Below are 26119 nucleotides of genomic sequence, written 5' to 3' on the forward strand. Positions count from 1 at the left end.
CGACTGTACTGTTACGAGTCTTCACCTTTTACCATCTGCCATCTCTGGGGTCTCTGAATTAATCATCAATTTCTGCCAAAATTTAAGTGGTGAGGTGCTGAGTGATTGATTCAGGAACATCTCATTTTGCTTGTGATTTACAGCTTGCAGAAAGAGAATTTAATCCCATCGTTCTGCTGCATTTGAACCCAGAACCCCCTCAATGGAAAATTAGAAATGGCATTTGGCTCAGCAACCTTGTCCCTTTCTGATTGGCCTCAACTCCCTTCCTATTCTATCGCCTATTTTTCTTCTGAAACTCATTTTAATTGTGTCGTTTACCTCATTTATCCTGTTTACCGACCCTTGTAGCTTTCCAGAATGTGGTAAACCACTTTTATCGTTCACTATCGCTACACTATAGTTATCACTGTTATATTGTTCTCACTGTTCTCACTGTTGTATCACTATACGAGGTCGCCTCTTGTCACACTGTTATACCTGGGCTGACCATCACTGACTCCGCCCATGGCTCCACCTACCTGCCCAGGTATAAAGGTAGTCGACTGGCTGGTATTCCTCCTTGCTGGATCCGATCACCCATGAGGGTGGGCTCTGTTATTTAGTCAATAAAAACCTATAGTTACTTTCCTAACTCGTCGCTTTTCATTGGACGAATTGATAGGTATATCAATTTTATTGACTAAATTTTAAGATGTCTCATCCAGACGCCCCGCCACAACAGCCACAGCAGCCTTCAGACGCCGAGCCGCAACAATCACAACAGCCGGCTTGGCTGCGAGCCCTCAGACCACCGTACCTGGATCTAAATCCACGGGCAGCGAACGCAGCCCTCGACTTCGATCACTGGCTGGGCTGCTTTGAAGCCTACCTGGAAGAGTACAACGTGCCTCAGAGATCCAAGCTAAGAGTTCTGAACGCCCAACTGAGCCCTAAAGTATTCGCGCTCATCCGGGACCTTAAAACATACGAGGACGCCATCAACCGGCTGAAAAGACAGTACCAAACCCCGGTAAACCCCATGTATACCAGGCACCTCCTAAGGTCCCGCCCGCAACTGCCAGGGGAGCCGGTGGAGGAATTTTTACGGGTGCTACAAGCACTCGGCAGAGACTGTAACTTTAAAGCAGTAACGGCGGCAGAAAATACGGAAGACAACGTCCGCGATGCCTTCGTGAAAGGCCTACGGTCCGACTACTCACGGCAGCGATTACTGGAAGCAAAGGACCTCGACCTGGACAAAGCTGCAGCCCTCGCTCTCTCCCTGGAGGTGGCCCATCGGGACCAGGAGGCGTTCTCCAGGTACTGTTCGCGACCCTGGGACTCGGGCCCGACCCCTACCGCAATACCCTTCACCGCGCCGCCCCCGGGACCTACCTCAGCGTCGGCGTCCCGGACCCGATCGGGACCGCCACCCCCGGTACCGGCTCTGACATCGGACCCCCGCGGCTGCTTTTTCTGCGGCCAGGAGAAACACCCGAGGTCGCGCTGCCCAGCTAGGAACTCCACCCGCTCAACCTGCAGGAAGAAAGGCCACCTTGCTAAGGCCTGCAGAAGTGGATCTTCAGAGGCCAGCAGTGCCTCATGCGAACTGTGGGGGCGGCCATCTTCCTTCAAGGCAACAGAGGCCAGCATCCCCACACGTGAGTCATGGGGCGGCCATCTTTGATCAAGGCAACCGACCCCAATAGTGCCTCATGTGAGTTATGGGGGCAGCCATTTTGTCCAACCTCATGGGAGACGCCATTTTACCCACCACGCTCGACTGCCACCGTGCCTCCAGACCCGACGACCGCCTCACCCGCAGACGACAACGACTCGCTCAGCTACACACTAGCCTCCGTCACTCTGGATCAAGCCCGCCCGCATCACCTGTCCAAGTCGATGATGGACATCAAAGTAAACGGCCACGCCACGACCTGCCTGTTCGACAGCGGAAGCACGGAGAGCTTCATCCACCCAGACACGGTGAGCCACTACTCCCTCCCCGTCCTGCCAACGCGCAACCGAATCTCGATGGCATCAAGGTCCCACGCCACGGACATCAGCGGCTACTGTGTTGTGACCCTGTCGGTTAAGGGTACGGAGTATAAAAACTTTAAACTCCTCGTCCTCCCCCAGCTCTGCGCTGCCGTCCTACTAGGGCTGGACTTCCAATCCCACCTCCAAAGTGTCACCCTAGCATACGGTGGACCCCTCCCCCCACTCACAGTCGACAACCAGCGGATGTTAAACCGCCCACCGCGTAACACCTGCAGCCTATCCACCCTCAAGGTCCCGCCACCTTCCCTGTTCGCTAACCTAACCCCCGACTGCAAACCCGTCGCTACCAAGAGCAGGCGGTACAGCGCCGGGGACAGGGCCTTCATTAGCTATGAGGTGCGGCGCCTCCTGAAAGAGGGCATCATCGAGGGGAGCAGCAGCCCCTGGCGCGCCCAGGTCGTGGTCGTTAAGACCGGCGATAAAAATCGCTTGGTCATCGACTACAGCCAGACCATAAACAGGTACACCCAGCTGGACGCATACCCCCTTCCCTGCATATCTGACATGGTCAATCAGATTGCACAATACCGAGTATTCTCGACCATCGACCTTAAGTTGGCCTACCACCAACTCCCTATCAGCCCGGAGGACCGCCAGTATACCGCCTTCGAGGCGAACGGGCGCCTCTACCACTTCCTTAGGGTCCCCTTCGGTGTCACCAACGGGGTGTCGGTCTTCCAAAGGGAGATGGACCGGATGGTCGACCAGAACGGACTGCAGGCCACGTTCCCTTATCTAGATAACGTCACCATCTGCGGCCGCGACCGGCAGGACCATGATGTGAATCTGGAGAAATTCCTCCGTACGGCCCAACGGCTGAACCTCACCTACAATAAGGAGAAATGTGTGTTTAACACCTCACGCCTTGCTATCCTCGGCTGTGTAGTAGAGAACGGAGTCATCGGCCCCGACCCCGAAAGAATGCGCCCCCTCATGGAGCTACCCCTCCCCCACTGTCCTAAGGCACTTAAGAGAACCCTGGGACTCTTCGCCTACTATGCCCAATGGGTGCCCAATTATGCGGACAAAGCCAGACCCCTCATGAAGTCCACATCCTTCCCCCTCACGGAGGAGGCGTGCGCGGCCTTCTCCCTCATTAAGGGAGACATAGCCAAGGCCACAATGCATGCAGTGGATGAGTCCATCCCCTTCCAAGTGGAGAGCGATGCATCCGACTTCGCCCTAGCCGCTACCCTTAACCAGGAGGGGAGGCTGGTGGCCCTCTTCTCAAGGACCCTACAGGGCCCTGAGATCCGACACTCGTCGGTCGAGAAGGAAGCCCAGGCGATCGTGGAGGCGGTACGACGCTGGAGGCATTACCTGGCCGGCAAACGATTTACCCTCCTCACCGACCAGCGTTCGGTCGCTTTCATGTTTAATAACAAGCTGAGGGGCAAAATCAAGAATGACAAGATCTTGAGGTGGAGAATCGAGCTATCCACCTACGATTATGAGATCTTGTACCGGCCAGGTAAGCTGAACGAACCCCCTGATGCTCTTTCACGAATTACATGCGCCAGCGCGCATATTGATAGACTTCAGACCCTCCACAACGACCTCTGCCACCCCGGGGTCACCAGACTTTACCATTTCATTAAGGCCTGCAACCTGACCTACTCCATCGAGGAGGTCAGGACCATGACCAGGAACTGCCAGACCTGTGCCGAGTGCAAACCGCACTTCTATAGGCCGGACAAAGCAAGCCTGATCAAGGCCACCCGCCCCTTCGAGCGCCTGAGCATCGACTTTAAGGGGCCCCTACCGTCATCCGACCGTAATGTGTACTTCCTCAACATCGTTGATGAGTACTCCCGTTTCCCCTTTGCCTTCCCCTGCCCAGACATGACCAGTACCACGGTCATTAAATGCCTGAACGAACTCTTCGCCTTGTTCGGGTTCCCGAACTATATACATAGTGACCGGGGCTCCTCCTTCATGAGCGAGGAACTCCGCCAGTTCCTACTAGCGAGAGGTATTGCAGCAAGCAGGACCACCAGCTACAACCCCCGAGGGAACGGCCAGGTGGAAAGAGAGAACGCGACTGTCTGGAAGGCCGTCATCTTAGCCTTAAAGTCTAAGGGCCTCCCAACCTCCCGCTGGCAGGAAGTCCTCCCGACAGCGCTGCATTCCATCCGGTCACTACTTTGCACTGCCGTTAACGCCACCCCCCCATGAACGAATGTTTGTTTTCCCCAGGAAGTCGACTACGGGAACCACTCTACCAACCTGGCTGACCTCTCCGGGGCCGGTCCTGCTGCGAAAGCACGTGAGGGCCCATAAAACGGACCCCCTGGTCGAGATGGTGAACCTCCTGCACGCCAACCCCCAGTACGCCTACGTGGCTTACCCAGACGGGCGGGAGGATACTGTCTCCTTACGAGACCTCGCACCCTCGGGCACTCCGGAGACACCACCTTTACCCCCCCCCACCACCCCCCCAATTCCAGCCCAGGTAGACGGCATGCCGGAACCCCACGAGCCTTCGCCGACCACGCAGACACCAGCATTAACACCGGATAATGCAACACCGCCGCTGCGACGATCGGAGAGGCTTACGAGGCCTCCGGACAGACTGACATACCAGAACTGGTAGTACACTTCACCCCGCCGGACTCAAATCTAAAGAAGGGGTGAATGTGGTAAACCACTTTTATCGTTCACTATCGTTACACTATAGTTATCACTGTTATATTGTTATCACTGTTCTTACTGTTGTATCACTATACAAGGTCGCCTCTTGTCACACTGTTATACCTGGGCTGACCATCACTGACTCCGCCCATGGCTCCACCTACCTGCCCAGGTATAAAGGTAGTCGACTGGCTGGTATTCCTCCTTGCTGGATCCGATCACCCATGAGGGTGGGCTCTGTTATTTAGTCAATAAAAACCTATAGTTACTTTCCTAACTCGTCGCTTTTCATTGGACGAATTGATAGGTATATCACAGATCATTGTGGCCCGTTCAATTTCCTGTTTACTCTCTGTCCAGTGACAGTGAATAGGCTGGTCCAGAGATTTTTAATGACCTACTTTTACCTGCACCTTTTTCAGTATGAACAGTTAGTCAATTAGGTTTATTGATCTTCAAATCCTCAGATCTCTTGGGCCACCTCAAAGCCTCCCCCCTCCCCCCAAACAAGAGTTGCGTCTTTAATCTTTCCCTCGTAACTTAAATCCCCGAGACCAATTGGTTTGTCCTGTGATGCACCCTTAAAGGCGCCAGTACGTCCTTCCTATGGTAAATCCAGTTTGTTGTGGCTGGGGTATTGAGTGTAATCTGCTCACTTGCCACACTTCACCCTGGTTAGTGTTCTTTTCAGTTCTTTTTCGGTTGAAATTTTTTGTTCAGACTTGTGCCAGTTTGTTAATTGGAGTGTGTTTGTTTGAAAGGTAATTGTGATAGTGGGGACTCTTTTTTAGAAAAGAATAGTGTGGTGTGTAGCTATCCTCCTCTTCTGCACTTAGAATCATAGAATGGTTGCGGCAGAGAAGGAGGCCATTGGGCCCCGTGCCGGCACTCTGCAAGAGCACTTCAGCTAGTCCCACTCCCCCGCCCTTTCCCCAGAGCCCTGCAGATTTCTTTCCTTCAGGTACTTATCCAATTCCGGTTTGAAAGCCACGATTGAGTCTGCCTCCACCACCCTTTCAGGCAGTGAATTCCAGATCCTAACCACTCGCTGCGTAAAAAGTTTTTCCCTCCTGTCGCCTTTGGTTCTTTTGCCAATCACCTTAAATCTGTGTCCTCTGGTTCTCGACCTTTCCGCCAATGGAACAGTTTCTCTCGACCTACTCATGATTTTGAACACCTCTATCAAATCTTCTGTACTCCAAAGAGAACAACTCCAGCTTCTCCAGTCTATCAACGTAACTGAAGTCCCTCATTTCTGGAATCATTCTCGTAAATCTTTTCCACCACCCCTCTCAAAGGCCTTCACATCCTTCCTAAAGTGCAGTGCCCAGAATTGGACACAATACTCCAGTTGGGGCCGAACCAGTGTTTTATACTCTATATCTCTATTTATGAAGCCCAGGATCCTGTAAGCCTTTTTAACTGCTTTCTCAACCTACCCTGCCACCTTCAACGATTTGTGCACACATACCCCTAGGTCTCTCTGTTCATGTACCCCCTTCAGGATTGTACCCTTTAGTTTATATGTCCTCTCATTCTTTCTACCAAAATGTATCACTTCACACTTTTCTGCATTAAATTTCATCTGACACATGTCCGTCCATTCCACCAGCCTGTCTATGTCCTCTTGAAGTCTATCACTCTCCTCCTCACTGTTCACTATACTTCCAAGTTTTGTCATCTGCAAATTTTGAAATTGTGCCCTGTACACCCCACATCCAAGTCATTAATATATATCAAGAAAAGCAGTGATCCTAGAACCGACCCCCTGGGGAACACCACTGTATACCTTCCTCCAGTCTGAAAAAACAACCGTTCACCCACTACTGTTTCCTGCCACTTAGACAATTCCGTAATCCATGCTGCCACTGTCCCTTTTATTCCATGGGCTTCAACTTTGCTGGCGAGCCTATTTATGTGGCACTTTGTCGAACGCCTTTTGGAAAATCCATGTATACGTCAACCACATTACCCTCATCAACCCTCTCTGTTACCTCATCAAAGAACTCAAATCAAGTCAGTTAAAACATGATTTGCCTTTAACAAATCCGTGTTGGCTTTCCCTTAATTAATCCGCACTTGTCCAAGTGACTTAATTATGTCCCTGATTACTGTTTGTAAAAGCTTTCCCACTACCGAGGTCAAACTGACTGGCCTGTAGTTGCTGGATTTATCTTTACACCCTTTTTTTTAACAATGGTGTAACATTTGCAATTCTCCAGTCCTCTGGGCACCACCCTGTATCTATGGAGGATTGGAATATTATGGCCAGTACCTCTGCGATTTCCTCCCTCAATTCTCTCAGCATCCTAGGATGCATCCCATCTGCTCCTGGTGATTTATCTACTTTAAGTACAGCCAGCCTTTTTAATACCTCCTCTTTATCAATTTTTATCCTATTAAGTATCTCCACTACCACCTCCTTTTTACTATCTCTATGGCAGCATCCTCTTCCTTGGTGAAGACAGATGCAAAGTTTAGTACGATAGCAAAATACTGCGGATGCTGGAAATCCAAAATAACAACAGAAAATGCTAGAAAAACTCAGCAGGCCAGGCAACATCCGTGGAGAGAGAAATAGAGTCAATGTTTCAGGTCGAAACCCTTCATCAGGACTGAAAAAACACAGGAAATGAAACCGATTAAAAGGCCAGTTTGGGGGCCGGGAAATGGGGATGAAAGAACAAAAGAGAAGTGAAGAGACATTAAGAGGTATTCAAAACCAGACGAGATGGTGATAGGACTAGTGGAGACAAAAGACGGCTCTAGATGAAGTGTGAAATGCGCTGGTAGAATGGGAGACAGCTGCCATGTGGGAGAGAAAAAAAGGGGGAAAGGCACAAAACAAAGGTGTGGATAAAAAAATATATAAAAATGTAATGGGGGCCGAGGTTATGATCTGAAATTGTTGAACTCGATATTGAGTCCGGAAGGCTATAAAGTGCCTAATCGGAAGATGAGGTGCTGTTCCTCGAGTTTCTGTGGAACAATGCAAGAGCCCGAGTACGGTGAGGTCTGAGTGGGAATGGAGCGGTGAATTAAAATGACAGGCGACCGGAAGCTCGGGGTCACCCTTACGGACTGAACGGAGGTGTTCCGCAAAGCGGTCGCCCAATCTGCGTTTGGTCTCCCCAATGTAGAGAAGACCACATCGTGAGCAGCGAATACGGTATACTAGATTGCAAGAAGTACAAGTAAATCGCTGTGTCGCCTGGAAGGGGTGTTTGGGGCCCTGGACAGTGGGAAGGGGGGAGGTATAAGGGCAGGTGTTGCATCTCCTGCGCTTGCACGGGAAGGTGCCGGGCGAAGGGGAAGGGGTGGTAGAGGAGTGGACTAGGGTGTCTCGGAGGGAGCGGTCCCTGCGGAATGCTGAAAGGGGAGGGGAGGGGAAGATGCGTTTGGTGGTGGGATCACGTTGGAGGTGGCCTCTTACCCTCTCTAGATCTTTTCATTGCTAACTGCCGCCGCGACATTGGCCGTCTCCATTTCTCTGCTCCCCTCACTCACTCCAACCCACCGCCCTCTGAACTTGCAGCACTCCATTCTCTCAGATCCAACCCCGACATTGTCATTAAACCTGCTGACAAGGGTGGTGGTGTACCATGACCCCACTACCGAACATCAAACCACCGTTTCCAAGACTGTCACTGACCTCATCTCCTCTGGAGATCTCCACCCCCCCCCGTGGCCACCAACCTCATAGTTCCCCAACCCCGCACAGCCCACTTCTACCTCCCTTCCCAAGATCCACAAACAGGACTGCCCTGATAGACCCATCGTTTCAGCCTGTTCTTGCCCCACGGAACTTATCTCTTCCTATCTCGACTCTATATCTTTTCTCCCCTTGTCCAGTCTCTTCCCACCTACATCCGTGACTCATCTGATGCCCTCCGTCACTAACAGTTTCCAGTTTCCTGGCCCCAACCGCCTCCTTTTCACCATGGACGTACAATCCCTCTACACCTCCACCCCCCACCAGGATGGCCTAAGGGCGCTCCGCTTCTTCCTTGAACAGAGGCCCAACCAGTCCCCATCCACCACCACCCTCCTCCGCCTGGCTGAACTTGTTCTCACATTGAACAACTTCTCCTTTGACTCCACTCATTTCCTCCAAATTCGAGGTGTTGCTATGGGTACCTGCATGGGTCCTAGCTATGCCTGCCTTTTCGTGGGATATGTGGAACACTCTTTGTTCCAGTCCTACTCTGGTCCCCTCCCTCACCTCTTTTTCCGATACATTGATGACTCTATCGGTGCCGTTTCCTGCTCTCACCCTGAACTAGACAATTTCATTCACTTTGCCTCCAATTTCCGCCCTTCCCTCACCTTCACATGGTCCATCTCAGACTCTTCCCTTCCCTTCCTCGACTTCTCCGTCTCCATCTCTGGGGATAGGTTATTGACCAACATTCACTACAAGCCCACTGACTCCCACAGCTACCCGGACTACACTTCCTCCCACCCCGCCTCCTGTAAGGACTCTATTCCATTCTCCCAGTTTCTCCGTCTCCGCCGCATCTGCTCCGACGATGCCACCTGCCACACCAGTGCTTCCGACATGTCTTCCTTTTTCCTCAACCGAGGATTCCCCTCTACCATGGTTGACACGGCCCTTGACCATGTCCGTTATATCTCCTGCACTTCTGCCCTCACCCCTGCCCCTCCCTCCCGGAACCACGATAGGGTTCCCCTTGTCAACACCTTTCACCCCACCAGCCTCTTTTAAAGGAACATCCTCCGCCATTTCCGCCACCTCCAACATGATCCCACCACCAAACGCATCTTCCCCTCCCCATCCTTTCAGCATTACGTAGGGACCACTCCTCCATCACGCCCAGCACCCCTTCCCCTTCGCCCGGCACCTTCCTGTGCAAGCGCAGGAGATGCAACACCTGCCCTTATACCTCCCCCCTTCCCACTGTCCAGGGCCCCAAACACCCCTTCCAGGTGAAACAGCGATTTACTTGTACTTCTTGCAATCTAGTATACTGTATTCGCTGCTCACGATGTGGTCTCCTCTACACTGGGGAGACCAAACGCAGATTGGGTGACCGCTTTGCGGAACACCTCCGTTCAGTCCGTAAGGGTGACCCCGAGCTTCCGGTCACCTGTCATTTCAATTCACCGCTCCATTCCCACTCAGACCTCACCGTCCTCGGGCTCTTGCATTGTTCCACGGAAGCTCGGCGTAAGCTCGAGGAACAGCACCTCATCTTCCGATTAGGCACTTTACAGCCTTCCGGACTCAACATCGAGTTCAACAATTTCAGATCATAACCTCGGCCCCCATTACATTTTTATATATTTTTTATCCACACCTTTGCTTTGTGTCTTTCCCCCTTTTTCTCTCTCCCACATGGCAGCTGTCTCTCATTCTGCCAGCGCATTTCACACCTCATCTAGAGCCGTCTTTTGCCTCCACTAGTCCTATCACCATCTCGTCTGGTTTTGAATACCTCTTAATGACTCTTCACTTCTCTTGTTCTTTCATCCCCATTTCCCAGACCCCAAACTGGCCTTTTAATCGGTTTAATTTCCTGTGTTTTTTTTAGTCCTGACGAAGGGTTTCGACCTGAAACGTTGACTCTATTTCTCTCCACGGATGTTGCCTGGCCTGCTGAGTTTTTCCAGCATTTTCTGTTATTTTGCAAAGTTTAGTACCTCAGCCATACCCTCTGCCTTCATACGTAGGTCTCCTTTTTGGTCCCTAATCGGCCCCACCCCTCCTCTTACTACCCTTTTACTATTTAGATGCCTATAGAAGACTTTTGGATTACCTTTTTATGTTGGCTGCCATTCTATTCTCATACCCTCTCTTTGCCCCTCTTTTTTAACTTGTAACTCTCTTATAACTTGTCTGGTCATAGATAAATGTATTTAATATTTTTCTGATTTGGATAGTCTGATTTATTGAACAGAATTCCTCTTGTGTCTCTTTTCATTTAAACAAAGGGCTGAGTGATTCACATTGCATGTACACCTTGTAGCAGTTTGGAGGGAGGTAGCTGGAGTTTGGGAAATGTTGGTGTTCAGAGGGACCTGGGTGTCCTTGTACACGAATCACTGAAAGTTAACATGCAGGTACAGCAAGCAATTAGGAAAGCAAATGGTATGTTAGCCTTTATTGCAAGAGGATTTGAATATAAGAGTAAAGACATCTTACTGCAATTATATAGGGCCCTGGTGAGACCACACCTGGAGTATTGTGTCCAGTTTTGGTCTCCTTACCTAAGGAAGGATATACTTGCCATAGAGGGAGTGCAACGAAGGTTCACCAGACTGATTCCTGGGATGGGGGGATTGTCCTATGAGGAGAGATTGAGTCGACTAGGCCTATATTCTCTAGAGTTTAGAAGAATGAGAGGTGATCTCATTGAAACATACAAAATACTTACCGGGCTTGACAGGGTAGATGCAGGGAGGATGTTTCCCCTGGCTGGGGAGTCTAGAACCAGAGGTCACAGTCTCAGAATAAGGGGTCGGCCATTTAGGACTGAGATGAGGAGAAATTTCTTCACTCAGAGGGTGGTGAATCTTTGGAATTCTCTACCCCAGAGGGCTGTGGAGGCTCAGTCGTTGAGTATATTCAAGACAGAGACCGATATATTTTTGGATATTAAGGGAATCGAGGGATTTGGGGAGAGTGCAGGAAAGTGGAGTTGAGGTAGAAGATCAGCCATGATATTGAATGGCGGAGCAGGCTCGAGGGGCCAAATGGCCTCCTCCTGCTATTTCTTATGTTCTTATGTATTTAAATAGGACCAATACTGACTCTCCATTCAGTCCGGGTAGCTTGTTTAATGAGAACACTGAATAAATATAATGGTTTTGTACTAATCTGCCCAGTCTGAGTGGGGCACAATAAATAGCCCAGGCTCACTCCCGGGCTACATTATACTTGCCACGCAAGGCTTTCTGGGTTCCCCTGAATCGGAGCACCACTGTACAGGTGATGGCACCTACTGCGGGATCAGTGTATCGTAAACTGTGTCCCTCCAACTCGGGCCTCCCCCACTTCCTTCACCCCACCATTGGCAGCTATGCCATCTAGGCCCTAAGCTCCGCAACTGCCCTTCCCTAAACCGCTCCACCTCTCTCCTTTTTAAGATACTCCTTAAAACCTACATGTGTGACAAACTTTTGGTCACCTTTCTAAGGTCTCCTTCTTTGGCTCACTGTCACTTTTTACACTCCTGTGATGTTTTGCTAAGTTAAAGGTGCTATATAAATCTAAGTTTTTGTCATAGTATATCATGCAGTGATGCCCGAGATTTGGAGGGAGTTGGGCTGCCCAGTATGTGCAGCGATTATGGTTTATTCAACTTGCAACTAAATATTGGAAAGACTGAAGCCATTGGCTTATCAGAGGAAGGCAGCAGCAGCCAACTTCCTGACACCGTGGGTGGTTCTGCTGCACAGGACGGGAGGAAAAAGAGTGGGAGAGCTATAGTGATAGCAGATTCTATTGTAAGGGGAATAGATAGGCGTTTCTGCGGCCGCAAACGAGACTCCAGGATGGTATGTTGCCTCCCTGGTGCAAGGGTCAAGGATGTCTCGGAGCGGCTACAGAGCATTTTGGAAGGGGAGGGTGAACAGCCAGTTGTCGTGGTGCATATAGGTACCAACGATATAGGTAAAAAATGGGATGAGGTCCTAAAAGCTGAATATAGGGAGTTAGGAGGTAAATTTAAAAAATAGGACCTCGAAGGTAGTAATCTCACGATTGATACCATTGCCACGTGCTAGTCAGAGTAGAAATAGAAGGATATTTCAGATGAATATGTGGCTAGAGGAATGGTGCAAGGGGGAGGGATTCAAATTCCTGGGACATTGGAACCGGTTTTGGGGGAGGTGGGACCAGTACAAAACGGACGGTTTGCACCTGGGCAGGACTGGGACCGAGGTCCTAGGGGGGAGTGTTTGCTAGTGCTGTGGGGGAAGGTTTAAACTAAAATGGCAGGGGGTTGGGAACCTGAGCAGGGAGACAGAGGAAAGGGAAACAAGGATAAAAGCAAAAGATAGGAAGGAGAAAAGCAAAAGTGGCAGTCAGAGAAATCAAGAGTTTAAATCAAACATGGCCACAGTAAATAATAATTCTAAAAGGTCTGAGTGTTAAAAAAAAACCTGAAGGCTTTGTGTCTTAATGCGAGGAGCATTCGTAATAAGGTGGATGAATTAGCTGCGCAAATAGATGTAAACGGATATGATATGATTGGGATTACGGATCTAGACGAGGGAACTAGATGTAATATCTCCAAGTTTGCAGACGACACAAGCTGGGTGGGTGTGTGTGCTGTGAGGGGGATGCCGAGAAACTCCAGTATGATTTGGACAGGTTGGATGATTGGGCAGATGCAATATAACGTGGATAAATGCGAGGTTATCCACTTTGGTGGCAAAAACAGGAGGGCAGATTATTATCTGAATGGCAATAGATTGGGAGATGGGGAAGTGCAACGAGACCTGGGTTTCCTTGTGCACCAGTCGCTGAAGGTAAGCATGCAGGTGCAGCAGGATGTTAAGAAGGCAAATGGTATGTTGGTCTTCGTAGCGAGAGGGTTCGAGTACAGGAACAAGGATGTCTTGCTGCAGTTGTACAGGGCCTTGGTGAGACCGCACCTTGAGTATTGTGTGCAGTTTTGGTCGCCTTATCTGAGGAAGGATGTTCTTGCCATGGAAGGAGTTCAGCGAAGATTCACCAGGCTGATACCTGGGATGGCAGGAATGACGTATGAGGAGAGATTGGGTCGATTGGGCTTATATTCGCTGGAGTTTAGAAGAATGAGAGGGGATCTCATTGAAACTTATAAAATTCTAACAGGACTAGACAGACTAGATGCTGGAAGAATGTTCCCGATAGCCGGGGAGTCCAGAACCAGGGGTCACAGTCTAAGGATAAGGGGCAAGCCATTTAGGACAGAGATGAGGAGGAATTTCTTCACTCAGAGTGGTGAACCTGTGGAATTCTCTACCACAGAAGGCAGTTGAGGCCAATTCATTAAATATATTCAAGAAGGAGTTAGATATATTTCTTAAGGCTAAAGGGATCAAGGGATATGGGGAGAAAGCAGGGACAGGGTACTGAATTTGGATGATCAGCCATGATCTCATTGAATGGCGGAACAGGCTCGAGGGGCCGAATGGCCTACTCCTGCTCCTATCTTCTATGTTTCTATGTCTCCGGTCCTAGCCAGCGACTCCTGCTTCTCCCTGGCAACTGTCTGAGGCTGAACAACACTGTTCGCAACCTTGGTGCCATATTTGACCCCGAGATGAGCTTGCGACCACATATCCGCGCCATCACTAAGACTGCCTATTTCCACCTCCGGAACATCGCCTGCCTCTGCCCCTGCTTCAGCTCATCTGCTGCTGAAACCCTCATCCATGTTTTGTTACCTCTAGACTTGTCTATTCCAACGCGCTCCTGGTTGGCCTCCCACATTCTACCCTACGTAAACTTGAGGTCATCCAAAACTCTGCTGTCTGTGTCCTAACTCGCACCAAGTCCCGTTCACCCATCACCCCTGTGCTCGCTGACCTACATTGGCTCCCGGTTAAACAACGCCTTGATTTTCAAAATTCTTAGCCTTTTTTTCCAAATCCCACCATGGCCTCACCCCTCCCTAACTCTGTAATCTCCTTCAGCCCCACAACCCCCTGAAATATCTGCACTCCTCTAATTCTGGCCTCTCTTTCCTCCTTTTGAGACGCTCCTTAAAACCTACCTCTTCTGCCCTAATCTATCTATATATATAAAGCGGCTCTTCTGTCTGTCCCGATGTCTGTCCGTTCTCTATACGTTTGAAAGTTACAGAGCGTACCGACGCGCGCGTTGCCTCAAAAGAAAGCTTGCGATTCCGGACCGGTCATAGGCGTATTTACGCTTCGGCCGGACAAAAATCCCGCCCGCGGTATCCCAAAAACGTTCAGCGTTCCGCTCATTAGCATCTCATTAGCGACCGTGTGACGTCGAGGTCCACCAATCGGACGGCGGGTTCCTTCCTACAGTTGAGTGTCGAGTGACTCGACGATTGACCAATCCTACGCTTCGGTGACCTGACCGGTCGACCAATCGGTGCGTGTGTGGGCGGGCCTTATCCTTCTGAACCGAGGTGAGTGGCCGCCATCTTGATTTTTCACAATTTTTTCCCCCACCCTTTCTGTGTGTTAGGGAACTAAGGTAAATATTTTAATGATGTGTTAGGGAATTAAATAACAATTTAATAGGGGGGGGGGAGAGCCTCGGGAAATCGCGGGGGGGGAGAGCCTCGAGAAATCGCGGGGGGAGAGCCTCGGGAAATCGCGGGGGGGGAGAGCCTCGGGAAATCGCGGGGGGGGGTGGAGAGCCTCGGGAAATCGCGGGGGGGGGGAGAGCCTCGGGAAATCGCGGGGGGGGGTGGGGAGAGCCTCGGGAAATCGCGGGGGGAGAACCTCGGGAAATCGCGGGGGGGGGGGAAGAGCCTCGGGAAATCGCGGGGGGGGGGTTGGGGAGAGCCTCGGGAGATCGCGGGGGGGGGGGGGAGAGCCTCGGGAAATCGCGGGGGGGGGGGGGGGGGAGAGCCTCGGGAAATCGCGGGGGGGTGTGGGGAGAGCCTCGGGAAATCGCGGGGGGGGGGGGGGAGAGCCTCGGGGAAATCGCGGGGGGCTCGCGCCGCCCGCACTGACGCCGCCTGCACTGACCGCGCATGCGCCGCCCGCGAGAGCCCGCTCCTGGCGCCGGCCGCCGCTCAGCATTCCCGCTATCGGAACGGCACCGGACCTCAGGCGCTAGGCAGGGGGCGGGGCCGGAGAGAGGGACAGAGGGGAGCGGGGGAGGGGTGGGGGTGGGCGAGGGGAGGGAGACAGAGGAGGGGAGGGGAGGGAGAGGAAGGGAGGGATAGGACAGGGAGAGGACATGACAGGGAGAGGGGGGACACACGGGCAGGGAGACCAAGCGCCCCAAAATTGCCCTCGCAACGCGGGGCTCCCCAGCTAGTATCTCTATATGTGGCTCGGTGTCAAATTTTGTTAACGTTCCTGTGAACCGCTTTGGGACGTTTTACTACATTAAGGGCACTATATAAATACTACTTGTTGCAAGTGCACCTTCTGACTGAAGAGTTGGCCTCATGCCTTTAGGTAGGGCTGGGATGATTTGTGAGTTGTGTTCATGCTATCCATTCATTTCTCAAGCTGTTCTACTGGAGCGACAGCAGTTTTACTCCACTGCTGGGTCACCCGTTTATGGTCAGAGCACTTTGCAAATGTAGCTAATAGGATTAGAAGGCAAAAAATAAAGAACGGCAGCTGCTGGAAATCCAGAACAAAAAGCTCCGGGTCAGCAAGGCCAGGCGACATCTGTGGAGAGAAGATATGAGTTCATGTTTCGGGTGTGGCCCCTCTGTCGGAACCCAGTTCTGATGAAGGGTTAGACCTGAAAAGTTAACCTCTGGTGAGCCTTACAAAGGCCTGACAAACTGTGGTGATTATCCGGAAGGCCACAAGATGGCAGCGGAGAGCCTGGTTCTCGCTGCACTGTTTGCCAGATTCAATGCTTGAACTTGGTGTGTTGGAAGGAAGGTATTGAGAATTTAGCTCTGAGACATTTGCTGTGCATCGGTACACAGGTGTTTTTTTTTAAAGCCCTTATCCAGTGTATTGAATGTCGTCAAATGTTCTGTAAATTTGACCAATATTTTTTAAACTGAGCCACTTCACTAAGTACTGTAATCACTGTACTGAGATGGTGCTTCTCACATTCTTCTTTTTCTTCTTAGGCAGTCCCTCGGAACTGAGGATGACTTGCTTCCACATTAAAAATGAGCTCGCAGGCTCACATTAAAGTGTGAATAACGAGGATTAAAAAAAATGTATACCTGTTGCCGCCCCCGTCCCATTTGTTGGGTGTTTATTACTTCTGCAGGGGCTGTGTGAATCGATCGTATAGCAACCGAGTCTCTTCCTTGCCCCTCTACTCCAGATAGTTTTATGATCTGATGAGAAAGGAAACCTTTTACCTGTTTACTTACTGTTAGAACCAACAACTTGCATTTATATAGCGGCTTTAATGTAGTGAAGCATTATCAAACAAAATATACACTGAGCCATATGAGAGATAACAGCCACCTGAAAGTGGCAAAGGATCAGTCACTGTCAGCTGGCCCTTTAACAGAGCATTATCTGCAAGATGGCCAAGGTTTAGGTCGATACTGGGGGACTCGGCCTGTGTCGGCTGAAGGTTAAGCTGTATTCCTGGGGCTACTTGGGCCCTGGGTCACTTTCTGCAACAGGAGGAAAGCAGCAAGTTGGGAAATTATACAACGTCCCAATCATGTCTCCAGCAAACATCCCCAAATGTTTTGCCTTGCATTATTGTGGCAGCGCAGGCACGTATGGCCAAAGGCAGCATCCACTCTTTTCTCTCTCACACACACACACTGACCCCCCACAGCCGCAGTAAACTAATGGAGCATTAATCTGAATCATGAGCTGCATTAACATTAGGGAAAAGGCCTCCTGTACAGCAAGGGGCCAATCGCCGCCCCCCGCTGGTTGAGTGACAGGCCCTATAGCCCCGCCCCCGCTGGCGGAGTGACAGGCCCTTTAGACCCGCCCCCCGCCGGACGAGTGATGGCTCCCTCTAGCCCCGGCCCCTCTAGCCACGCCCCCGCTGGCGGAGTGACAGGCCCTCTAGCCCAGCCCACCCGCCGACTGAGTGACAGGCCCTCTAGCCCCGCCCCCCGCTGGACGAGTGACGGGCCCCTCTAGCCCCGCCCCCGCTGGTAGAGTGACAGGCGTTTTAGCCCCGCCCTCGCCGGACGAGTGGCTCGGCCCCTCTTGTCCCGCCCCCGCTGGTTGAGCACCGGCCCTCTAGCCCCGCCCCCGCTGGTTGAGTGACGGCCCTCTAGCCCCGCCCCCGTTGGCTGAGTAACGGCCCTCTAGCCCCCGCCGGCTGAGTGACGGCCCTCTGGCCCCGCCCCCCGCTGGCTGAGTGACGGGCCCTCTAGCCCCGCCCCGCCGGGTGAGTGGCGGGCCTGGGGATCGCGAGCTCGGAGTGTGCCGGCGCTGCTGTGAGCGGGATTGTCGCTCGAGGGCGGCGGTGTGGCCGCACGCTTTCCCCAGGGACGCGGCCCTGTGCGAGGTGTGGCCGCACGCTTTCCCCAGGGACGCGGCCCTGTGCGAGGTGTGGCCGCACGCTTTCCCCAGGGACGCGGCCCTGTGCGAGGTGTGGGTCCGTTTCGTGGCCTGGCGGCGGCCCAGCACTCGATGATCTGCCGAGCCCACTTCAGGCCCGCCTACTCGGAGAGACCGCGCAGCGAGCTGATGAGCAGCTTTGGCACCCCGGTCACCAGCAGGTGAGGGGCCGGAGATCTGGGCCGAGCGAGGGAGCGCTGCTCTACTGTTCACTGTCGGGGGTCGACACTCGGCCCCTCTGGTCGCTCCTGTCCCGCTGAAGAAGGACTCGAGTCCATCTACCTTGCCGTCCACTATTCTGGTACTCACGTGATACAATGATAATGGAGTTGTTGACCAACAACCTCTCATTTAGTCTACAACAGACCCAGACACGATACGAGGAAAACCTCAGTGGTGGCAAGCTTTGGGAACTATGGCTCCAAAGCCACCGGTTCCTCCCGAGCCTGCTGCACTCACCACACGTCAGTCTCTTTGTATTTTCTCTTGTCAGGCACTGCTCTGCGAGGGTGGAGAGACCGCCTGCCAGGAATTGCCCCTGCGCCTTTGTAATTGACCAGTGGGAAGGGGCTCATGTGGCACGGGTCAGCTCCCTACACGTGCACCTCTTGGTAAAGTAGTGAGTACTTGATCCAGCAAAGATTACAAGCTCCGCATATAGGAAATTACAAGTAGACCCTCTGACCTGCCACTCTGTGATGCAACACATCGGGACACTGATTTGCTTTGCCTCAGTGTTGCTCCACAGTCTTGTGTGCAAGAAAAAGAATAAACGTAACAAAACTCAGATTGAGCCTATACTGAGTTTAGAAGAATGAGAGGTGATCAAGATGAGGAATTTCTTCACTCAGAGGGTTGTGAATCTTTGGAATTCTCTGCCCCAGAGGGCTGTGAATGCTGAGTCTTTGAGTATATTCAAGGCTGAGAGAGATTTTTGAACTGGAGAATCAAGGGATACGGAGACCGGGCGGGAAAGTAGAGTTGAGGTCGATGATCAGCCATAATCTTATTGAATGGCGGAGCAGGCTCGAGGGGCTTTATGGCCTACTCATGCTCCCATTTCTTATGTTCCCGCTGGACACAGATCCAAAACCTGCCCCCCCCCCGGAACATTCAACAAGGGTGACTATTATGGGCTGCCTAGATTTCAGGGTCTCCAGGACCTACTGTAACCTGTAAAGTTTTGTTGGGTAAAGACCTTTAAAACTTTTTTTTAATGTAACTTAAATAATCTATGCATTGTGTGTTGTGCATTGGTCTATACGTTTTTATATGTCTGATTTAGTTATATCTTTGCACAGTTCTAATTTATGTACACCTATTTGATGCAATTTTGATCTGTTTTTCTCCAGACTCCAGCCGACAGTGGCTGCATTGCCGACAGTGGCTGCTGATCTTCCCAGTCCATCCAGCAAGCGAAAGAAAGCACTAGATGCTTCGGCAGAAGCGCCAAAGAGAACTGTACTGGCTGTTTTTTACCTGTCCTCTCAAAAAATGCTTTGTGTAATTTGTTTCACACAATTGTTCACTGAAATGTTTTTTTTCCTATTGATCCTGCAGATTGTGCACCAACTGTTTGACGCCAGCACCTCTGTCACCTATACCATCCACGAGACTGTTGACGAGGAGAACCTTAAACATACCAACGGGGCGCCCAGCTTGAATACTTCCAGCGAGCAGCGCATTCGGTCGACAAACGTGCCCGCTGTGATTGATGGCCTACGACCCCCCTTGAGCGGTCAGTTACCACGTGTGCCCAGTGTAATCCACTGCGTACCGTCTAGACCGAATGAACAAGTCCATCGAGTAAATCACTTGCACAACAAAAAAATTCAAACCACCATCAAGCCCAAAGTCCGAACCGTTGGTAAGTTACGCCAGTCTGTAGCCAGTATTCTTTCTGCCTTTGCTGTTTAAACACTGCAAGAAGATTTTTCAACATTCTGTGCGTGTTTCTTTTTCTGTAGCTTGCTGTTTCTTTTCCACCCCTCATTTGTGTCCCAGTCAGGATGATGAGAGTGTGTGGAGGACGCCCTGTTCCTACTTTCTATGAGGGTCTGAGAGTGACCCAGATTGTATTTTTTGATCTGGCTGAGAAATGCATGGTTGGGAATTTGGACTTGTGCCCATGGACCTCTTGTTGTGCAGCTTGGTGGTGTTGTAACCTCTTCAGCTGTGTACTGTCTGGTACTAACAATTAAAGGGATTTGACAGTAAAATATCTCTCATTTAGGTTAGGATTTCCATTGTTTAATCTTGGGCAAACACCAGAGTAAAATTTGCACGATGCAGGGGTCCCCTGTGGCCATCCCCCTCTCAAACAGATATACCACTTTGGATATTGTTGAGGGAGATGGCTTATCGGGGGAAGGCAGCAGCAGCCAACTTCCTGCCACCATGGGTGGTTCTGCTGCATAGGACGGGAGGAAAAAGAGCGGGAGAGCTATAGTGATAGGGGATTCTATTGCAAGGGGAATGGATTGGCATTTCTGCGGCCACAAACGAGACTCCAGGATGGTGTGTTGCCTCCCTGGTGCAAGGGTCAAGGATGTCTCGGGGCGGCTGCAGGGCATTCTGGAGGGGGAGGGTGAACAACCAGTTGTCGTGGTGCATCTAGGTACCAACGATATAGGTAAAAACCGGGATGAGGTCCTAAAAGCTGAATATAGGGAGTTAGGTAAATTTAAAAAAAAGGGCCTCAAAGGTAGTAATCTCAAGATTGCTACCAGTGTCACGTGCTAGTCAGAGTAGAAATAGAAGGATATTTCAGATGAATACGTGGCTAGACGAATGGTGCAAGGGGGAGGGATTCAAATTCCTGGGATATTGGAACCGGTTCTGGGGGAGGTGTGACCAGTACAAACTGGACGGTTTGCACCTGGGCGAGACCAGGGCCGATATCCTAGGGGGAGTGTTTGCTAGTGCTGTTGGGGAGGGTTTAAACTAAAATGACAGGGGGTTGGGAACCTGTGCAGGGAGACAGAGGAAAGGGAAGCAAGGATAGAAACAAAAGACAGGAAGGAGAAAAGCAAAAGTGGAAAGCAGAGAAATCAAGGGTTTAAATCAAACAGGGCCACAGTAAATAATAATTCTAAAAGGACTAAGAGTGTTAAAGAAAACAAGCCTGAAGGCTTTGTGTCTTAATGCGAGGAGCATTCATAATAAGGTGGATGAATTAGCTGTGCAAATAGATGTAAACGGATATGATGTAATTGGAATTACGGAGACGTGGCTCCAGGGTGACCAAGGCTGGGAATTTAACATCTAGGGGTATTCAATATTCAGGAAGGACGGGCGAAAAGGAGGTGGGGTAGCATTGCTGGTTAAAGAGTTAATTAACACAATAGTAAGGAAGGATATTAGCTCTGATGATGTGGAATCTGTATGGGTAGAGCTGAGAAATGCCATGGGGCAGAAAACGTTAGTGGGAGTTGTATACAGACCCCCAAACAGTAATGCTGAGGTTGGGGATGGCATTAAATGGGTAATTAGAGACGCGTGCACTAAGGGCACAGCAGTTAACATGGGTGACTTTAATCTACATATAGATTGGGCTAACCAAATTTAGTAACCATACTGTGGAGGAGGAATTCCTAGAGTGTATACGGGATGGTTTCCTGGACCAATATGTCGAGGAACCAACTAGAGATCAGGCCATCTTAGACTTATGTAATGAGAAAGGATTCATTAGCAATGTTGTGCGAGGCCCCTTGGGGAAGAGCGATCATAATATGATAGAATTCTTCATTAAGATGGAGAGTGAAGCAGTTGACTGAGACTAGGGTCCTAAATTTAAATAAAGGAAATTACGATGGTATGAGGCGCGAGTTGGCTAGGATGGATTGGGGAACGTTACTTAAAGGGTTGACGTTGGATAGGCAACGGCAAACATTTAAAGATCGCATGGATGAACTACAGAATTTGTTCATCCCTGTTTGGCATAAAAATAAAACAAAAAAGGTGACTCAACCGTGGCTAACAAGGGAAATTAGGGATAGCATAAGATCCAAGGAGAGGACATATAAATTGTCCAGAAAAAGCAGCAAAACTGAGGATTGGGAGCAGTTTAGGATTCAGCAAAGGAGGACAAAGGGATTAATTAAGAGGGGGAAAATAGAATATGAGTGTGAGCTTGCAGGGAACATAAAAACTGACTGTAAAAGCTTCTATAGATATGTGAAGAGAAAAAGATTGGTGAAGTCAAGCATAGGTCCCTTGCAGAATCAGGGGAATTTATAATGGGAAACAAAGAAATGGCAGACCAATTAAATACATACTTTGGTTCTGTCTTCACAAAGGAGGACACAAATAACCTTCCAGAGATGTCTGGGAACATGGGGTCTAATGAGAGGGAGGAATTGAATGAAATCAGTATTTGTAGGGAAATGGTGTTAGGGAAATTGACGGGATTGAAGGCCGATAAATCCCCAGGGCCTGATAATCTACATCCTAAGGTACTTAAGGAAGTGGCCCTAGAAATAGTAGATGCATTGCTGGTCATCTTCCAAAATTCTATAGACTATGGAATAGTTCCCGTGGATTGGAGGGTAGCTAAAATAATCCCACTATTTAAAAAAGGTGGTAGAGAGAAAACAGGGAATTATAGACCAGTAAGCCTGACATCGGTAGTGGGGAAAATGCTAGAAGCCATTACAAAAGATGTAATAGCGGAGCACTTGGAAAACAGTGACAGGATCGGACAAGGTACAAAAGGTAAACCATGCTTGACTAATCTACTGGAATTTTTTGAGGATGTAACTGGTAGAATAGATAAGGGAGAACCAGTGGATGTGGTGTATTTGGACTTTCAGAAGACTTTCGATAAGGTCCTGCATAAGAGATTGGCGTGTAAAGTTAAAGCACATGGGATTGGGGGTAAGGTACTGACTTGGATCGAGAACTGGTTGGCAGATAGAGAACTAGTTGGCAGACAGGAAGCAAAGAGTTGGAATAAACAGGTCTTTTTCAGAGTGGCAAGCAGTGACTAGTGGGGTACCGCAGAGATCGGTGCTAGGACCCCAGCTATTCACAATATATATTAATGATGATCTAGACAAGGGAACTAGATGTAATATCTCCAAGTTTGCAGATGACAAAAAGCTGGGTGGGCGTGTGTGCTGTGAGGAGGATGCAGAGAAACTCCCGTATGATTTGGACAGGTTGGGTGATTATACAGCATCTGCCATGCATCTGCCCAATGTGGATAAATGCGAGGTTATTCACTTTGGTGGCAAAAACAGGAAGACAGATTATTATCTGAACGGCAATAGATTGGGAAAAGGGGAAGTGCAACGAGACCTGGATATCCTTGTGCACCAGTCGCTGAAGGTAAGCATGCAGGTGCAGCAGGCGGTTAAGAAGGCAAATGGTATGTTGGCCTTTGTAGCGAGAGGGTTCGAGTACAGGAACAAGGATGTCTTGCTGCAGTTGTACAGGGCCTTGGTGAGACCACACCTTGAGTATTGTGTGCAGTTTTGGTCGCCTTATCTGAGGAAGGATGTTCTTACCATGGAGTGAGTGCAGCGAAGATTCACCAGACTGATACCTGAGATGGCAGGAATGACGTATGAAGAGAGATTGGGTCAATTAGGCTTATATTCGCTAGAGTTTAGAAGAATGAGAGGGGATCTCATTGAAACTTATAAAATTCTGACAGGACTAGACAGACTAGATGCAGGAAAGATGTTCCCGATGGCCGGGGAGTCCAGAACCAGGGGTCACAGTCTAAGGATAAGGGGTAAGCCATTTAGGACAGAGATGAGGAGGAATTTCTTCACCCAGAGAGTGGTGAACCTGTGGAATTCTCTACCACAGAAGGCAGTTGAGGCCAACTTATTAAATATATTCAAGAAGTTAGATATATTTCTTAAGGCTAAAGGGATATGGGGAGAAAGCAGGGACAGGGTACTGAATTTGGATGATCAGCCATGATCGCATTGAATGGCGGAGCAGGCTCGAGGGGCCGAATGGCCTACTCCTGCTCCTATCTTCTATGTTTCTACATCAACAAATTGAGATAGATTTATGAAGGACAACCTCAAATGAAGAGTTTATTTTTATGTAAAATCATAATTTAGATCTTTAATAGAATGTGATAGTACCGAATGAAGTTGTTCCTGATATTTGAGCAGGTTTATACTTCAGACTTGTTTTTGTAAGTTTGATCTAGTTGACCCATTGAAAGAACTCCCCTGCTTTTTGAATAGTGCTGTGGGATGTTTTATGTCAAACTGAGGCCCCGTCTGCTCTCAGGTGAACGCCTCATCCGAAAGACAGCACTTCGGACCCTGCAGCACTCCCCCAGTGCTGCACAGGAGTGTCGGCGTGGTTTATATGCTCTGAAGTGGGACTTGAACCCATGACCTTGACTCGGGGGTGAGAGTGCTACCACTGAGCCACGGCTGACCCCTTAAATGACCCTGTTCACAGTCTAAGGGATGAGGTGTAAATGTAAATTCTCAAATTTAAATCATAACATCCTGTTGTCAGACTTTATTTGAGCCCTTGTGATGTTCCTTTCCATCTGTCTTGCCAGGTACTCAAGTGACTGTTGGAGTGAAAAAAAAGCTGCTTGCATCTCGAGAGACTCAAACTGATTGGACATTCCAGCCATCCTTTCCTGTGCAGGATTACTCCCTCTCTGTGAAAACTGAAGTAATGGACGCTGTTTAGGCTTTGGAATTGTCTCCAACTTGTTAATCGGACCGAAAATGATCAGGAATACTCTGCCACACTTCCTGATGGTAGTTTGTATGTTTTTGTGTGTTAGACACACAAGCTAAAATGATAGCTGTGTGTGTGAGCGTTCTTTTGAACACCTTGAACACTCTGACTGCAGAGACTTCTTACATTTGGTGTGGGTACCCCAATGGTTGGTTGTCATCACCATAATGGGGACTGTGCTTCCGCATGGCTTGGTTCCATCAAAATGTAAGTTGGTTAGAGGTCTGGGGTGTGTGAAGCAGTTGGGCTTGTTCAAATGTCTTAAGTTGTACTGAAGAATTTTAATTTTTTTTCCTCTGTTAGGGGGGAAACGTTCCTGTATGCTAGCTGGAGAAAAGAAAAGTCAGTGCAGTACTGTGTACTGCCACTAGATGCCGGTAATGGACTTACTTACAAAGCTTCTGGAGGCATCTCGCGCAGGTTTGCCTGTTTAACCCCTCCATGCACCCACTGCTCAGTGATTCAGAGACGGGGCCTCCTAAGCCTTTGAGAATGGTGCTCTTGATGTGATTGCTAGGTGTAAGTAAACCAGCGGGAGATCCATTTTCACGAGCTGTGTCGGCCATTTTGATGACAGGCCAAATCAGAAACTTGTCGTGTTGAGAAAGTAGTGGTGCTCTCCGGAGCTGCAGCTGCAGCTGACCCTGTCATCTGTCTAGTGACCGTGTGCCACTTATTATGGGCTGTATTTTTGCCAGTGCAGAAAGCTGCAGCTCCCTCCTGTCATCTCTGTGCAGAAGAGGTAAACAGACTTGCTCCCTGAAGGGACTGCATGGAAAAATCCTACGTGGAGACATTTCACCCTTGCTCAAATGTTACTCCCTGACATTTATAGGTTGTAGAACCTAATTGTAGCTGAAATTAGTGTAAAGGTGTTCAAAGGGGAGATCCCCCCCCCCCAGCTCTCCTTTGAATGAGCTGGCAGATGGGGCCTCAGGTTTAACATCTTATTTGAAAGACGGCACCTCTGACAGTGGGACTTGCACCCATGACCTTCTGGCTGAGGTGCGAGTGCTCCCATAAAGCCAAGGCTGACACCCTATCTATAGGCTATCTTGAGTGACTATATTAATGCCAAATGTCAACACTGGCTGTAAAGCAGAGTCGTCTTATTTCCAGTTTCTAATTTTTTTATTGCTCATTTTTAAACACTTGTTCGGTCAAATTTAATCTCCAATTCCCAGGCATGTATTAATTGTGACCCACCTTGATTTATTGTTTGTCAGCTGTACGACTCCGAAAATTGAACACTTTTCTGCTGTTGGAATGTTTTAATGGGACACCCCAGTTACTTTTGGCTGTATGTTAAAATAAAGTTTGGACTTCTTTTCAAATTCAAGGTGCAAAACAGACCGAGGGAGCTGTTCTGTCGATCCTTTCAGTGAACATCAGATCATTGTAGTGGTGTATAGCTGAGTATAGGCAAGATTCTGATTGGCTTGGCTTGATTTTCGATTAGCATTTTTGAATTTGGTCAATATAAACATATTTTTGGATTCAGTCCCCCATCTAGACTCTTCACCATGAAGAAACAACACTTATCCCTAAC

The 26119-nt window shown here is 49.7% G+C and overlaps 1 protein-coding gene across 1 annotated transcript in view; it reads left to right on the plus strand.

Moving 5' to 3' along the window:
- LOC147102062 (uncharacterized) overlaps positions 1–25909 on the plus strand; it is a 33246-nt gene extending 7337 nt beyond the window's left edge. The window contains exons 2-4 of the mRNA XM_085964219.1: positions 19200–19308; positions 19408–19714; positions 24383–25909. Of these exons, the coding sequence (XP_085820345.1) occupies positions 19200–19308; positions 19408–19714; positions 24383–24519 (553 nt within the window). The 3' untranslated portion in view covers positions 24520–25909. The remainder of the gene's footprint in view (positions 1–19199; positions 19309–19407; positions 19715–24382) is intronic.
- The last annotated feature ends 210 nt before the right edge of the window (positions 25910–26119 follow it).

The sequence above is a fragment of the Somniosus microcephalus genome, chromosome 22 (genome assembly GCF_052327205.1).
Source record: "Somniosus microcephalus isolate GS21.2 chromosome 22, FLI_Smic_1.0, whole genome shotgun sequence".
Classification (NCBI taxonomy): Eukaryota; Metazoa; Chordata; class Chondrichthyes; order Squaliformes; family Somniosidae; genus Somniosus; species Somniosus microcephalus.